This window comes from Bombina bombina, chromosome 4, assembly GCF_027579735.1.
Source record: "Bombina bombina isolate aBomBom1 chromosome 4, aBomBom1.pri, whole genome shotgun sequence".
Lineage (NCBI taxonomy): Eukaryota > Metazoa > Chordata > Amphibia > Anura > Bombinatoridae > Bombina > Bombina bombina.
The window spans coordinates 74071192-74088633 of record NC_069502.1 but is presented as its reverse complement, the minus strand read 5'-3'; the positions used below and the strand labels follow the sequence as shown (position 1 = coordinate 74088633).

At 36.6% G+C, this 17442-nt stretch overlaps 1 protein-coding gene across 1 annotated transcript in view; it reads right to left on the bottom strand.

Annotated features, from left to right (window-relative positions):
• Positions 1 to 7378: 7378 nt before the first annotated feature.
• STMN4 (stathmin 4) overlaps positions 7379 to 17442 on the bottom strand; it is a 16939-nt gene continuing 6875 nt past the window's right edge. The window contains exons 2-6 of the mRNA XM_053708910.1: positions 11664 to 11733; positions 10978 to 11073; positions 9824 to 10032; positions 9032 to 9223; positions 7379 to 7877 (exon numbers count right to left, since the gene is read on the bottom strand). Coding sequence (XP_053564885.1) covers positions 7818 to 7877; positions 9032 to 9223; positions 9824 to 10032; positions 10978 to 11073; positions 11664 to 11676 — 570 coding nt within the window. The 5' untranslated portion in view covers positions 11677 to 11733 and the 3' untranslated portion in view covers positions 7379 to 7817. The remainder of the gene's footprint in view (positions 7878 to 9031; positions 9224 to 9823; positions 10033 to 10977; positions 11074 to 11663; positions 11734 to 17442) is intronic.

Here is a 17442-nt window from a genome sequence, read left to right as displayed (position 1 = left end):
ATCTGGTGTAATGCAGGATTTAGGCTTGTTTGTATGTCTTTCAAAATGAAGTCAGCTCAGCTGCAGTGTAAACTGAACAGTGTTAAGTTAACCTGTCTCATTTCAAACACTAAGCAATCTTAGCTTGAGAGTACAACATTTTATGCAGATGTACAAATCTTAGATAAAATGCCTCCTGGCATCTGGAAAGTACTGCAATTAATATATATATATATCTAAAAATTTGCCAAAAGGGCACCTAACATTAGTGTATTGAGGAGCAAACATTTCTGCATGGTTTTAAATATAGAATTTCTACAGCATTGTAAATAATCAGAAATACACTGCTGCATGTTGCTAAAAAAAAATGTGTTTTATGGACCCCTAGCCCCACCATACAACTACCACATTGAATTTACAATCTGAAATTGCACAAATAAATAAAAAAAAAATTACTAAGTTAAGTCCTACCTACTCTGCAAATGAAAGTGATCTGCCATCTGACTCAGGCACACAATGTACCAAAGTGCCAAGTCTGTCTCACACTGTGCATAGTGGTTTAGTGCACACTCAGAAATTCTCTCAAATGCTAATGCTTTACTCCTCCTTGTAATGAAATTTCCCCACGCTCAATAGCACTCTGCTGTAGCGCCATCTGGTGGCTGCCAAAATGTAAAAAAAATAAAAATTAAATAATAGTTTTGCTTGCCTCATGGGGCCCCCTGGCCCATTGAGCCCCTGACAGGAGTCACCCTATTCACCCCCTGATGGCAGCCCTGCTGTGCTGTATAATAACAGAATATGTATAACTAATAGTAAATACACATCACTGTATAATGATGTGAGGATCTATACACAGATAATGAGCACATAGATACATGCCTATGTATAGATTGTTTGCTATGGGCCCTACCCAGTGCTTTGGCCCTGGTGCCAATGCACCTGCTGCACCAATGGTAGTTCTGCTCCTACATATTAACTTGAGCCCCTCTCAGTGATATGGGTAGGAAGGCATCTGTGGTGGTCCTATGTCTTGTTATTGTAAACATGAGCAGTAAAAACAGACACTTATTGGAGCTATAGAACACAGTGTATTAATAACCAGAGCATGCAAATACCCAACAGAACTGGATATTTATCACCAGTACAAGGAGATACTCAGTGCAGCTATACAATGCAGCAAGTTAATGACTGGTGCTTATAAACACTTAATGAAGCTATACATTACAGTGTATTCATGACCACTTAAAGGGACACTGTACCCAAAACATTTCTTTTGTGATTCAGATTGAGCATGAAATGTTAAGCAACTTTCTAATTTACTCCTATTATCATATTTTCTTCATTCTCTTGGTATCTTTATTTGAAATGCAAGAATGTAAGTTTAGATGCCGGCCCATTTTTGGTGAACAACCTGGGTTGTCCTTGCTGATTGGTGGATAAATTCATCCACCAATAAAAAAGTGCTGTCCAGAGTACTGAAACCAAAAAAAAAAGCTTAGATGCCTTCTTTTTCAAATAATGATAGCAAGAGAACGAAGAAAAATTGATAATAGGAGTAAATTAGAAAGTTGCTTAAAATTGCATGCTCTTTCTGAATTACAAAAGAAAAAATTTGGGTACAGTGTCCCTTTAACAGAGGTCCACAGTTTATCCATGCAATGCCATACAGATATGGTCCTAAACTTAACTATTTCATCAGTGATGATCAGTGCACAGAAATGCTCTTTATGACCATACAAATCACATTAGTGTTAGACCATGTAATGCAGAACACTTTGTATAAATGCACATATTTACTCATTAGTACTATAAAATGCAGAATGTATATTATACCTAGCCAGTGCATATTATATATATATGCAATGTATTTATGCTTATTACATATAGAAAATCAGTGAGGCTTTACACTATAGTGTACTAATCATATGCACACTTATACTCATTGGAGATACACAATGCAATATATTAAACATTTAGTACTACAGGAAAGAGCTTGTCTTCTGCCTCTTTTGGAAAGCTGAGTATATATATTGTGTATTGTTCACAGTTCTCTGTATAGGCTGATCCATTTTCACCCTTTTGCAGTTTTGAAATGATCTAATAAGCTAGAGCTGTTGTACAAATGTGTGGCTGAAAATGGGTTAAAGAACAAATTGAAGTCCATTACATAGCAAATCACTTCATGTGCCTCTGTAACTTAATGTCACTTAAAGGGACATTATACACTAGATTTTTCTTTGCATAAATGTTTTGTAGATGATCCTTTTTTATAGCCCAAACATTTTTTTGTTTTGTTTTTTTGTTTCTTTTAAAAAATGGATAATTTTGCTTATTTTTAAATAACATTGCTCTTTTTTTTAGACTCCTAACCAAGCCCAAAGTTTTAGGAGAATACTGACGTGTACCAACTCCAGCTTGCTTCTGTTTGTGTAAAGGGTCTTCATATGTAAAGGAAGGGGGAGTGTCTGCTATTTCCCACTTGCAGTGGGTGTTCCAGTAACCTTTTAAACAGTGCTAAACTGGAAGCTTCTATGTAAGTTTTTAATTGGTTTTATACTGGATTTTTATATCAGTATCTGTGCATATTATTCTTTATAGTAGTGTCTATTACATGCAGTTATATGAAAATTAGTGTATACTGTCCCTTAAATTACAGGCTACCAGCTTATGAGTGTGTGAGTAAAGCAACTGGTATTTTGCAAGTGAACTATTTGCCAAGTCAAGAAGCATTAATTTAGAATTAGGGACAATGATGGGTGCAGACTTCTCTGTGGTCCAGATGTTGTCCGTGGAAGAGCCAGTCCAGCTGTGGATGTGATGTATGGTCTGAAGATCTGGTCTGTGACAAAGATCATCTGCCAACAATGTATTCCAGGTTACAACAGGTCCAAAGCAGATAGAAACCAAATCATTACCAAATCAGATTATCTATTAATTCAGATTCATCACAGCTTGGATCTATACAGTTTGTCCAGTGAAAGCAAACTTATAATTGACTATGTAAAGCAAGCTTTTTATGGTGAGTTATTGTCTGTCCCCATATAAACCCTGGTTAGTAACTCTCTGGCTCAGACTAAATGATTAAACAAAGAGAACTTCCTAGGTACTAACCAATTATATGTCAATGACATGGATGTGGATTCAATCTGTGCCACACGTCTCATGTGGGCCTCTCTACACAGACCAAGATCATTTTGTGGTAACGGAATGTGCTGTGTCTATAATCCCAATGTGCAACCAGTATTATCCCTTTGAACCAAGAGAGGGTAGATTCTACACAAGTAGGAAGTTTATGTTAAACAAAATATTGAAAAGGTTGAATAAAATCATAGAAATTAACTAAATATGAAGCCTTTGTATATAATCCGTATATGGAAAGGTAGGTTTTGTGATGTTTCATTTTAATTATTTAACACAGAAGAAGACGAGTTAATATATTTTAAGAATGAATAGTTTTTAGTAACGGTGATGTATTAACAAGAAACTCATTTAAACAGGAGGATTGATGTAGTTTGCAACATGACGGAGAAGTACTAGATGCAAAATACATTGTGGCGTTTATGTTAAAGTGTATAGTCCCAAGTAACTCATTTTCCAATTTTTTTAAAAAAAAAAATCCAGTTACCCAGCAAGGAAGGGCACCTTCTGGGTAGGGATGGGCACATTTTTAGTGAATTCACTGTTCAAAACAAATGTCAAAATTTTGCATGACATTCAGCAATTTGCATGACATTTGGCAATTTGTTTTTTGCAAACATGATCTTTAACTCTATCTTAACTATACCATCCGAATATCAAATGTGACATTTTATTATTTAGATATTAACAATAAAATGTTGCTTCTCGTTGACTTCAATGTAAATCTCTGGGAATCATTGAAATATAATATTTGAACATTACATTAAAAAAGACAGTGATGATTTGGTTATCGTTCTCCCATAAAAGAAGTGGAGCAAATGTTCTACTGCTCAAAGATTAAAACCAGAGATTTATCTACCTCCACTTCAAGAAGACTATTAGTGTTCTACAAACACAAAGGGCCTTATTACAAGTGGCGCGCTAAATAACGCTCCTGCTCAAATTTGAACTGCGCCATTGGGTTGCGCTCGTATTACAAGTTGAAAGTAAACTGTTTTTATGCGCTAACCAGATGAGCGCAAAAAGCTGAAGTTAAAATATTGCGTGTGTGTTTACGTATTCCCCCAAAGAAGTCAAAGAAGGAAAAAAAAGTGGGATAAAAACTTCATATCCTACTATCGTGCAAACCTGATCGCATCTTCTCATGTGCGCAAATCCAACATGAAAATATTAATATTTCCCATTCCAATGTCCTTCACATAGCAGAATATGTTCTATTTATTCATAAATACATATTTCAACATATATATGTTTTTTTGTACAATATATATCTGTACCAATATATACATGATCATATATAGGTATGGATATATACAGATATATATATAGGATTATCTATTTATAAATATTTAGAACATATTCTGCTATGTGCAGAACATTGGAATGTCAAATATTTACAGTACATGCATAGTTAAAACCTTTATTAAATATGAATATTGCATAAAAAATATTGTTCATGTTTTCATCTACAGATGTATTTATGTGTTTATATATGTATATTTACGTATATACACATACAAATACATATCTATACATATATAGACATACTGTGTATATATATATATATATAAAATACATATACACCTGAGATCTCATATCTTTGAGCCCTTATAACTTTTGTGTGAAATATTTGTTTTTATAATTCTTATTAAATAGTGTTATTATGAGTGTTACTGTACTTTGTAATGTATCTTTAGTGTGTTTTGTGCAACGTTTTAGTTTCACAAAACAATTAAAATTTGCTTATATTGCGATTGAGCTCAAGCGATCGCGTTTACTTTCAACTCATAATACGAACGATAAGCCTGACAAGCACAAACACTCACGATAAACCCCTTATCGCTCGCGTTCAAACATTTGCTTTCTACTTGTAATCTGGCCCAAGATATGAGTGGTGGTAAACCATTTTATATATTTTTTAGGATTTTGTGTGTGTGTCTGTGTTTCGATATTCTATTGTATTTTTAATCATATTATAGTTTGTGTTTCTGTAATATAATATATTTAATAAACTTTATTGTACTACCTAATAAGCATTTTGTAATTCCTAAAATGATATAGAACATAAATTTAGTTATTACAATTTATAATGTGATCTATATACTGATTGATTTTTAGATTAGAAAAGACTGGATTAATCTAATAGGTTTTAATGTTTGCTTGTTTTTACTATAACAAGTGGGGTCTTTAGGGGCATAAAGGGGCATATTTTACAGAGCTAAAGCATAATACATAGATGCTTGTGCATCAAACAATGTTTAATGGGGCTCTGCATATTTTTTTGTTGAGAATGTGACAAGAATCATGATGTATCAAGACTTCTATCGTATCTAGGGCAATAATTATTTAGAACTGATGAGCTGAAAACTGAGGTTGCATCAAAAGCAGACAGGACAACATTAAAGGGACAGTAAATTGGAAATAATTTTTTCACTGCTTAGATAGGGCATCTAATTGCAAACAACTTTCCAATTTACTTATTTTGCTTTGTCCTCTTGGTATCTTTTGTTGAAGAGTAAACTTAGGTAGGAGCTCAGTAATGTGCACGCGCATATAGGGCTAGATTTATTAAAGCTGAGGCGTACAGGGGCGCACATACGCGCCCCCTGTACGCCTCAGCTCACCTATGGCGGGGCAAAAATACCCGCAGGTATTTCGCATTGCACACGAGCGCAATTTTGCACTCGCATGCAATCCCGCCCCCTGCCCGCACACAGCCAATCACGCACGGGCAGGAGCTGTCAATCTCCTCGGTCTGACTAGACCGAGGAGATTGAATTTCGCCACATTAGAGGTGGCGAAGAGGCTAGGGAAGCAGCGGTCTGGTGACCGTTGCTTGATAAATGACGGCGAGCAAGTTCTTGTGAGAACTTGCAGCCGTAGGGCGTTAATAAATCTAGCCCTTAGTATTCTATGGTTGTAGTGTTAAACAAAGCAAATTTGATAATAAAAATAAATTGGAAAGTTGTTTTAAATTGCTCACTCCAGCTAAACCATGAAAGCTTAATTGTTATATTAACGTCCTTTTAATTAGCAGCATCTTTCAGCTGATCGATCAGTGAATTAATAACTCAGATATGAATGCACAAAAGAATAGAAAGAAAATGAAAATATTGTGTGAAGATCCAGCGTTTAAGATATTTTGGATAGATATTTAGGGGTAGATTTACCAATGTCTGTGCGACATGATTTGCTGTAGTGTATCTAGTCCGACAGACATCGCTGAATGCCGACAGCATACGCTGTTGGCATTTATCATTGTACAAGCAGTTCGGGTCAACTGCTTGTGCAATGCCGCCCCCTACAGATTCGTGGCCAATCTGCCGCTAGCAAGGGGTGTCAATCAACCCGATTGTATAGGATCAGGCGGATTGCTGTCCACAGCCTCAGAGGCAGCAGACAAGTTATAGAACAGCAGACTTTAGACCAGCAGCCCTTGTTAAATCTACACCATGGGGTGGAAGAATCCTCTTTGCAGTAGCAAGTAAATGTAGTGTTTCTTGTCTTATCTGTGCTCATTTTAAATTCTGTTACATTTGGAATGATAAGAATTCACAGAAGACTGAGATATTCATGAGATTGCTTGGCCATCTTATAGTCCTGTTCTGCAGGGGTAGACTGAGCAGTTGAGGAATAGGGTCTGAGCTCAGGGCCTAGCATGTAAGGGCCCCCAGGGGGGCTCCTGGTGTGCTTTTTATACTTACAATTACAATTGGTTAAATGTACTAGCACAGCTGTGACAGTTGGTGTCAACCTTCAGTATGGGATCACACAGTGAGGGCCTACTGCTACTTCCCCCTAGTTCAAGATTACAGCAGCTACAGCACTGACAGCTGCGCTAGTGGTTGTGAACTGGAGGGGGGCTGTATTGACTTGGGGGCCCTGTAGTGTGGGGTCTGGCCCTGGAGAGTGGGGGCCCTAAGGGGAGGGTCTTGGGCTGTGGGGCCCTTGAGTATGTGGTCCTTTGCCCTTGATGTTGGGGGCCCTTTTCTTGGAGGTTCAGGGCCATGGTGGTGGTGGTGGGTTTAGGGACAGGCATAGAGGGCAGGGTGGGGGAGGAGGTGTTTGTCCCTTTGCTGGTTTTTGTCCAGGGGGCCTGGTTGGTCTCAGTCTGCCCCTGCTGTTCTGTATTTATACAGATTTACATTTTGGCTACAGCATGTCGTCTCTTCCATTCATTACATAAAAACAAGGAATTTCAGCATTTGTCTCCTATGGTTAAGTAGACCAGACAATTAATAACAAAAATACAGAGGGATAACCTTATAATATCACATGTATTGATGATATCATGGTACATATAAAATTAGTCCCATTAAACAGCGTTCTCTGTAGAGGTTACAGAGATTGTTTGGTTCATCTGCGCTTCGTCTACTGTAAACCCACCAGCGCATTCCCCATTATAGCAAGCTGGTTTATTGACTCGTAATGAATTTATCATACTTGGTTTAACATTTGTGATCAGGTCGAAGGGTTGGATTCATGAATATGATTCTTTAAAACTTGAGGATGAGATGACCAACCCTTCCCTTAACAAACAACCCACCCTTTGCTTCTCAAAAAAGACAGCTCTGTAGGTCATCTCTTGACATTCACAAACAAATAAAGCAAAAGAGAGTTGCAGTCTCTTAACATTGTGCTGGACAGCTCAGGCACCCAATGGAGTCATCAGTCCAAAGTGTGAAAGCTAAAGTCTTCTACCTTGACGCTTCTTCCTTCAGCTCTTTGTTTTTTCTAACCTCTTCGGCATGTTTGTCCTGGAGAAGAAAAAAGAAGATAAATCTCAGAATAGCTCTAAATAAAGTGACAAAGCAATTATGTATGTTCAGTGGCAATTCTAGGGGGTACTGCTGGGGTGATTTGTACCCTATGCAATCTCAAAGGTTCCAGCTGTCTTGAATTTGTAAGGTAGAGACTTGTTAAATGTGCAGGACTCTATGAAGAGCAGATAGAGGTGAAGGATAAAGACAAGTTATAAAAATACTGGTCGAAATTATTGTAGAGAATGATCTTGAACCTTGATTTTTGTCTCAAGTCTTTTGTACCACTACATTTTATGGTTTAGGAACCCTGCATGCTGCATTTATAATATCCTGTATTTAAAGGAGCATTGCACCTCAATAATGAAATGATCTAATTTTTTAGAGCATGCCATTTTAGCACTATTGACCTTGCAAGTCTATGAGTTTAGTAAACCAAAAGGGGTAAAACACATAGTTAAAGTTCTGCTTGGTAGCCACAGAAAACTGGAAGTCCCAAGCAGACATGACCAGTCACAATCACACAAATTTGCTCTTTAAGTCATGCAGTATTTCTTCCATTTGTAAACTTTAGCATAAAAAGGAAGTTCTTCCCATTATTTTGTTAACTGGGAAGGTACTGTGGGTTTAGAGAACATATTTATCTGCCATTTTTCCAAACACGTTTAAAAGGACAATAAAGTTAAAATTAAAGGGATATTAAACCATCACATTTTCTTTCATGATTCAGATAGAGCATACAATTTACTTCTGTTATATAATTTGCTTGGTTCTCTTGGTCTCCTTTGTTGAAAAGCATACCTAGTTAGGCTCAGGAGCTGGGAGCTAGCTGCTAATTGGTGTATGCACATATATATACCTCTTATCATTGGTTTATTGATGCCTTCACTTAGCCCCCAGTAGTGCATTGCTGCTCCTTTAATAAAGGATACCAAGAGAATGAAACTACATTGATAACAGAACTTAATTGGAATCTGAATCATAAAAAACAAGTTTGGGGTTTCATGCACCTTTATGTGCTGCAGTGTAATAAGCTTTATTAATGGGGTAAAATGATGGTAAACAGTTTAGGGTACTGCTTTTTCTAATCAAGTAAAATCTTAAAGGGAACAAAAGTTAATAAGAAATTGTTCTTACCACTTCTAACTAACCTTCTCCTGCAGACGTTCAAGCATGGCCGCTAGGTGGGCCTCTCTATTCTCCTTGTTAACCACCATTCTCTGCGCAAGTTTCTCCTTGGCCATCTTTATAAAGTTATTGTTTTCTTCAATGGCTTTCTGTATAACTTCCCTCTCGTGTTCTCGCTTCTCAGCCAGGTGCTTCAATAGCTCAGCTTCCTGATACTGAAATATGGAAGAAAAACAGAAAATCGCTTATCAATTGGGGTGAATCACATCAGCAATAAAACAGGCGGTTTGCCAGTTTCAATTATGTATTTCCCATAGTAACCTACTTGTAATGCCACATTAACAACTTGGCTGAGAAACTGGTCCATGATTAGAGGGAGGTGTAGAAAATGTATTTAGCGCCAGATTACAAGTGGAGCACTATTTAGCGCATTCACTCGAGCGTAAACTTTGCTAGAAGTAAGATTTTTGCGGGCATCGGGTTGCATGTGTTTTACAAGTTGAAAGTAAAAAGTTTGAACTCTCATCAAATTAAAAGTACACTACACTCAATCAAGCAGCTGATGAGAGTTCATTGTATTCAAAGAAGCTACAGGGACAGGACTTTGAATGAGAGCTGCTTCTTGTTTACAAAGCATTTCTATAGCCAATACTGCAGTATTTGGATTTTAAGTTTAGGTTACAGTTTAGCAAGCAAAAACAGCTATTTTAAAGGGACATTAAATCATGAAAGTGAGTTTTTGTTCTTCTAATATACCAAGCAACTCCCCGTGCAGTTAGCATTGCGTATATAATTAACCTTGCGTATAATAATACCTTGCGCCTTTCTTCAGCCGCTTCAAGCTTTTTCTGTATTTCTTCAAGTGAGGGGTCTCTTCGCTGGGGGAGAGACGCGTTCATTTCTGGGACTCCATCAAATGAAGGTGGCTTTAGGATGACCTCAAAGGCGTGACCTGAGGCTCGCTTGTTTAACTCTATCACTTCCATGTCTGATATAACACACCACGTCAGGTCCACTGTATCTGCTGTGAAGAGAGAACGGCACATTGTAAGAAAGTAGTGATTTTGTTAATAGAATCGGATAGTTTGTTTTTTAGTCGCACACTCCATCTGAATGATAAAAGTTTAATTCTGATTTCAATGTCGCTTTAACTGAATAGTAATGAGATTACAGTTTTTATCACCCATATTAGAATGACTGACAATAACAAGCATATATTAAAGGGCCACAAAACACTGCACAATAGCATATCCAATAAATGCACAATAAAGAGACAATGCAATATAAATTAGTTTGCGTTTCAAATGAGTGATGGAATTCTTTATAACACATTTTAAAGTTAGTTCTAATTTCCTTCCCTCTGCATCATGTGACAGCCATCAGCCAATCACAAAATGAATATGTGTATATTCTGTGAATTATTGCACATGCTCAGTAGGAGCTGGTGTCTCAGAAAGTGTGCAAACAAAAATACATTTAAATAATGGAAGTGAAATGGAAAGTAGCGTGTGCTCAATCCAAATCATGAAAGTTAAATTTTTAGTTTAGTGGTCCTTTAATAAGCATCATACTTTTATACTCAAATCTACCACCATTTATTTAAGTTTGGCAAAATAAATAACAGATTTAAAAAAATCCAATTTACTTCTACAAATATTCTTTATTGAAGAGATATCTAGATAGGTAGCGTGCACATGCCTTAAAGCACTCCATGACAGGAAATAGTGCTGCCCTCTAGTGCTCTTTCTAATGTATAACATTGTTGCAAAACTGCTGCTATAAAGTGCTACAGACACGTGCAATGCTTTTTCTTACATGCACATGATAAAAGGTTTTTGAATATGATGCTACTATGTTCTGGGTTGCAAATTAAAAATCAGACACAAGTGTTAACTCAATATCAGTGCATTAAGATGCCCTTCATATTATGCAATCATTAATAATAATGATAATAATAGTATTTTCTTACCATCATAATTGTAAGATTGCTTTTTCATAGGGTCAGAGAATAAGCAGGAGCAGAAAATAGACACTAGGGGGAGCTCTTTCATCTTCTCTTTGTAGGCTGCAATAGAAAGATAATAAAATGTAATTTATTGCCCCACAGCAGGAGAGTAATTCAACCAATTAATAAATTAAAAGCTATTCTGAATTTGTATTTTTACTCAAGACAGGTAAACATATACACAAATATATAGTTCTGAATAAACATATTTCATTGCTTCTAAAACAATGAACATTGTTTATTCTATATAAAAAGCAAATGGAACTTGGGCAAATGTTTTGGAAAAATATGAATGTTGGAGATCTGCATTTATCCTAAAAACTACATTTATTCAACAGCAGGAAAGCCCAACCCAAGCACCAAGGTTCTACCTTTATCAACACCACAACTCCACTACCTCTCCTGATATGCAACACACACACAAACATATACACACCCACTCACACATATAAACACACACACAAACATATACACACCCACTCACACATATAAACACACACACTTACAGAGCTTTGTTTTTTTGTTTTCAAATTGATCCTCTCTGTTTATTCAGTAAATGTGTTATAAGATTAGGGTTTTTTTAACATAATAATTCATTTGATATTGGTTTGCATGCAGTGAATTGCTTTTATATACATTTACAACATTACCTGCCAGAGTCATAGTGCTGAGGTTTTGGTTTAGTCTTCTGAGAGTAAATTTCAAAGATTAAGGCACTGCCTGCAAAAAAGGAAAATATAGAACCTTGTAATGAAAAGCAAATTTCATGTACTGTCAAATTGTCATACCCATTTAGTTTGTGAATCTTACTACTAGACTGTGACTGTTATATACTATAAATATTTGCAAGACATTTTCTCTGACAAATGATTAATATACAGTTACCTAGAATTAGGGTTATCATGTGCCTGTATTGAACTGAACAGTTCAGTGTTTCAACCAATCTGTACAGATATACAGGCCAAAAAAAATGCAAATTTTCCTTCTTTTTTTTAGCTTCTCAATGTTTTATATATTACTGGCAAGGAAAGATTTAACATAGGCTCACACTTGCACACATGGGTTTAATGTAATTGTTGTATTACGTGCAGAAAAGCGGTGTGAAATAAAGTATTTGTTTGTGTACTACTATCATCCAAAAAGAGTAAACGTAGTGAAGTTAAGGGCAGGTGTGTGTTTTTTAATTAGTCAGGGGCTAAAATCACTGCTTTCTTTGTCACAGGCAACTAGGGATTAGCTCACTGCTCATGTAAAGTGCAGGGCCTAAGTAGTGTTAGGGTGGAACTAGTTTAAGGCAGCATTTTTGGAAGGATCCATGATAGGACAATCTCACCTACCACTAAATCCATAGCTAAATATGCGACTAGAAAGCATATGTACATATCTTTCCAACAGTGGTTGAAGCAGAACACTCAGGAAGATGTAATTGGCTGAGCTACCCATTTTGGAGGGAGCAATGTTACCGGATGCCACTATATGTTTATTCTTTTGGAAACAGTTAAACAAAGTGTAGCAGAGGTTAGTAAAAAAATTAAATAAAAATAGCCCCCTCTAATTAAATAATGCAATTACTGATGCTGCACTTCAAAGTTTAATTTTCTAAATGTAGTTTGTTTGAATTTGATCCAGCTGATTTTAATAAAACAATTAATTTTGCAGAGTGTACAATAAATAAATAAATGCACAATAAGCTTATACCAAAATACTATAGCCTGGTCTAGTGTCTTAGAAAATTTTGGGAATGCAAAGATGTGATTTTGAATGTAATGAGCAGATTTATACTTAGCTAAAATGTACACATATAGGAAAAATATTTAAATGTTTAGATGGTCCAACATGAGTCACTCAGTATGAAAGTATAGCTGCCTTAATGCATGCGGATAACAAAGGGGATCTTACATAGGAGTTACATTGTATTTATATACATATATATTCATTCACACCAGCACTGTTTTCCCCTCTCACATACATATAATGTTTTGAATGCTGCAGTTTTCTGGGCTGCAGATTAATGACCGCTGGAAGTGCTTTGTCATCAGTGTGTGGCCGGTGAGATCATAAGGCAAAAAATATCAGATGATCTCATTCAGTACAGCTGACTTAGCCAATACCTAGTAATACAACATAATATTATACAGGTACAATATAGAGCCCTGACAGCTGCAGCTGACTTAGCCAATACCTAGTAATACAACATAATAGTATACAGGTACAATATAAAGCCCTGCCAGCTGCAGCTGACTTTGCCAATACCTAGTAATACAACATAATATTATACAGGTACAATATAGAGCCCTGCCAGCTGCATGATGCATCTGACTTAGCCAATACCTAGTAATACAACATAATAGTATATAGGTACAATATAGAGCCCTGCCAGCTGCAGCTGACTTAGCCAATACCTAGTAATACAACATAATATTATACAGGTACAATATAGAGCCCTGCCAGCTGCAGCTGACTTAGCCAATACCTAGTAATACAACATAATATTATACAGGTACAATATAGAGCCCTGCCAGCTGCAGCTGACTTAGCCAATACCTAGTAATACAACATAATATTATACAGGTACAATATAGAGCCCTGCCAGCTGCAGCTGACTTAGCCAATACCTAGTAATACAACATAATAGTATACAGGTACAATATAAAGCCCTGCCAGCTGCAGCTGACTTAGCCAATACCTAGTAATACAACATAATAGTATATAGGTACAAAATAGAGCCCTGCCAGCTGCAGCTGACTTAGCCAATACCTAGTAATACAACATAATAGTATACAGGTACAATATAAAGCTCTGCCAGCTGCAGCTAACTTAGCCAATACCTAGTAATACAACATAATAGTATACAGGTACAATATAAAACCCTGCCAGCTGCAGCTGACTTAGCCAATACCTAGTAATACAACATAATAGTATATAGGTACAATATAGAGCCCTGCCAGCTGCAGCTGACTTAGCCAATACCTAGTAATACAACATAATAGTATACAGGTACAATATAAAGCCCTGCCAGCTGCAGCTGACTTAGCCAATACCTAGTAATACAACATAATAGTATACAGGTACAATATAGAGCCCTGCCAGCTGCAGCTGACTTAGCCAATACCTAGTAATACAACATAATAGTATACAGGTACAATATAAAGCCCTGCCAGCTGCAGCTGACTTAGCCAATACCTAGTAATACAACATAATAGTATATAGGTACAATATAAAGCCCTGCCAGCTGTAGCTGACTTAGCCAATACCTAGTAATACAACATAATAGTATACAGGTACAATATAAAGCTCTGCCAGCTGCAGCTAACTTAGCCAATACCTAGTAATACAACATAATAGTATACAGGTACAATATAAAGCCCTGCCAGCTGCAGCTGACTTAGCCAATACCTAGTAATACAACATAATAGTATATAGGTACAATATAGAGCCCTGCCAGCTGCAGCTGACTTAGCCAATACCTAGTAATACAACATAATAGTATACAGGTACAATATAAAGCCCTGCCAGCTGCAGCTGACTTAGCCAATACCTAGTAATACAACATAATAGTATACAGGTACAATATAGAGCCCTGCCAGCTGCAGCTGACTTAGCCAATACCTAGTAATACAACATAATAGTATACAGGTACAATATAAAGCCCTGCCAGCTGCAGCTGACTTAGCCAATACCTAGTAATACAACATAATAGTATATAGGTACAATATAAAGCCCTGACAGCTGCAGCTGACTTAGCCAATACCTAGTAATACAACATAATAGTATACAGGTACAATATAGAGCCCTGCCAGCTGCAGCTGACTTAGCCAATACCTAGTAATACAACATAATATTATACAGGTACAATATAGAGCCCTGCCAGCTGCAGCTGAGTTAGCCAATACCTAGTAATACAACATAATATTATACAGGTACAATATAGAGCCCTGCCAGCTGCAGCTGACTTAGCCAATACCTAGTAATACAACATAATAGTATATAGGTACAATATAGAGCCCTGCCAGCTGCAGCTGACTTAGCCAATACCTAGTAATACAACATAATAGTATACAGGTACAATATAGAGCCCTGCCAGCTGCAGCTGACTTAGCCAATACCTAGTAATACAACATAATATTATATAGGTACAATATAGAGCCCTGCCAGCTGCAGCTGACTTAGCCAATACCTAGTAATACAACATAATAGTATACAGGTACAATATAGAGCCCTGCCAGCTGCAGCTGACTTAGCCAATACCTAGTAATACAACATAATAGTATACAGGTACAATATAGAGCCCTGCCAGCTGCAGCTGACTTAGCCAATACCTAGTAATACAACATAATATTATACAGGTACAATATAGAGCCCTGGCAGCTGCAGCTGACACCAATACCTTATAGGCAAAAAAGTTTCTAGTAAGATTGCTTTGTTCCTATAGTATTCTTTATTGAAGAGATACCTAGGTAAGTGTCTAGAGCACTACATTGCAGGAAATAGTGCTGCCATCTAGTGCTCTTAAAAATGGGTAACATTCTTGCAAAACTGCTGCTGTATAGTGCTCCAGACATGTGCCCGCTCCTGAGCTTACACCCCTGATTTTCAACAAGAAAATGTTATAATAGAAGTACATTTTAAAACTGTTTAAGATAGCATTCTCTATCAGAATCATGAAAGAAAATATGTGGGTTTTATGTCCCTTTAATCTTGTTTGTATTGTGCTAAATAGGAAAGGACACATTGGGACAGTTTAGTGTCCCCTGACACTGTGATTGTTGGTGATTATTTTATTTCCTGTTCTTAAAATAATACTATTTATGTGTAACTTCTACCAATATCTGTACACAAATTCACCATAGATGACAATGTGAAAAAGGAAGCTTTGTTTAATAGTGTTTGTATTGTGATAAACAGGACAAGGACTCATTGGGACAGTGCAGTGTCCCCTGACACAGTGACAAGTGCTGCCTATCCCTTGTCTGCAATCAAAATAACAACACAAAGAACAAAAGAATCCAATATGTGTACAACACAGTATCAGCCCAGTGTTTCATTGCAGCTCATTTAGTAGCAGATAGAAATATACAAATGTATAGAGTAAAAAATATAACATCCTGCTATATGATAACTGCGGTAGTGAAGATACATGATATCATATATTATCAATTTTATTATGAGATATATAATTCTTCTGGTTTTATTATTATTATTATTATCAGTTATCGGTAGAGCGCCAACACATTCCGCAGCACATGGTTTCTATGGCATTTTAAAAAATGAGTGAACTAAACTGTGTAAGATCTCTCCAGACTTAGTAAATACATTTCTAGTAAAAATGTGAACTGGAAGATTTCTCTCACTGGAATTGAAAGTATCTCGGAGTTTACAACAAACATAACTTTGAAAAGAACCGCTCTGCAGTCTTTGGCAGCGGTATTTGTAACTAAGTATTACTATGCTATAAATATTGTTGCGCACACTGCTGCCAGGTGGCTAAATACACGTGCACGCTCCTGAGATCACCTAGGATTATTCTATAACAAAGGATACCAAGAGAATTTAGAAAAATTGATAATAGAAGTAATTTGGAATGTTGTTTAAAAAAGTAATGTTCTATCCAATCCATTTAAGTTTAGTTACGACTTTACTGTCGCTTACAATCAAATATCCTTCTATTACAAATGCACGTCTTAAGCATTATTTGGCAGCAGTGTTGGTAACAGTGCCAATGCTCATGCATGAACTTGAGCCTATCTCAGAACCAAATAAGTTAGGTTCCAACAAAAGTCTCTAAAAGAAAGAGGTGAGACTTTTAATAGCAGTCAATTGGAAAGTATTTTTTTTAATTGTACACCCTCCCTAGATCATAGCGGTTAAATGTGACTTCCATGTTAATTTAAGACTGCTTCTCATGAGACATCTTACAGTGGAAGATTAATATGTGCATCTGCTGATTTAAACATGACATTGATTTTAGTGACACTTATTTGTCTGTGACCCACATATCAGCATAGAAGAGGAAGTGTAACAGAAACAGGCACTACCAAATGTGACCACAGAGGGCGCCTTTCATTTGTTGTAATTTATTAATGGCTACATGTGTACATTGTTCCCTGGGTTACTAGTGTATACTCTGTGCTAGTCCCCTGCCATGTGCACTGTAACAGAAACTTAGATACATTAAAGAAATATGAAAAACAAAAATGTTCTTCAGATAGAGCATGAGATTTTAACCAACTTTCTAATTTATCTCTATAATACATTTGTCTTTGTCCTCTGAGTATCTTTGGTTGAAAAGCAAGGCTGTATGCTTAGGAGCTGGCCATTTCTGGAGCACTATATGGTAGCAGTTTTGCAAAAATATTATCCATTTGCAAGACGAGCACTAGATGGCAGCACTATTTACTCCCATCTAGTGCTAAAGATGCCTACCTAGGT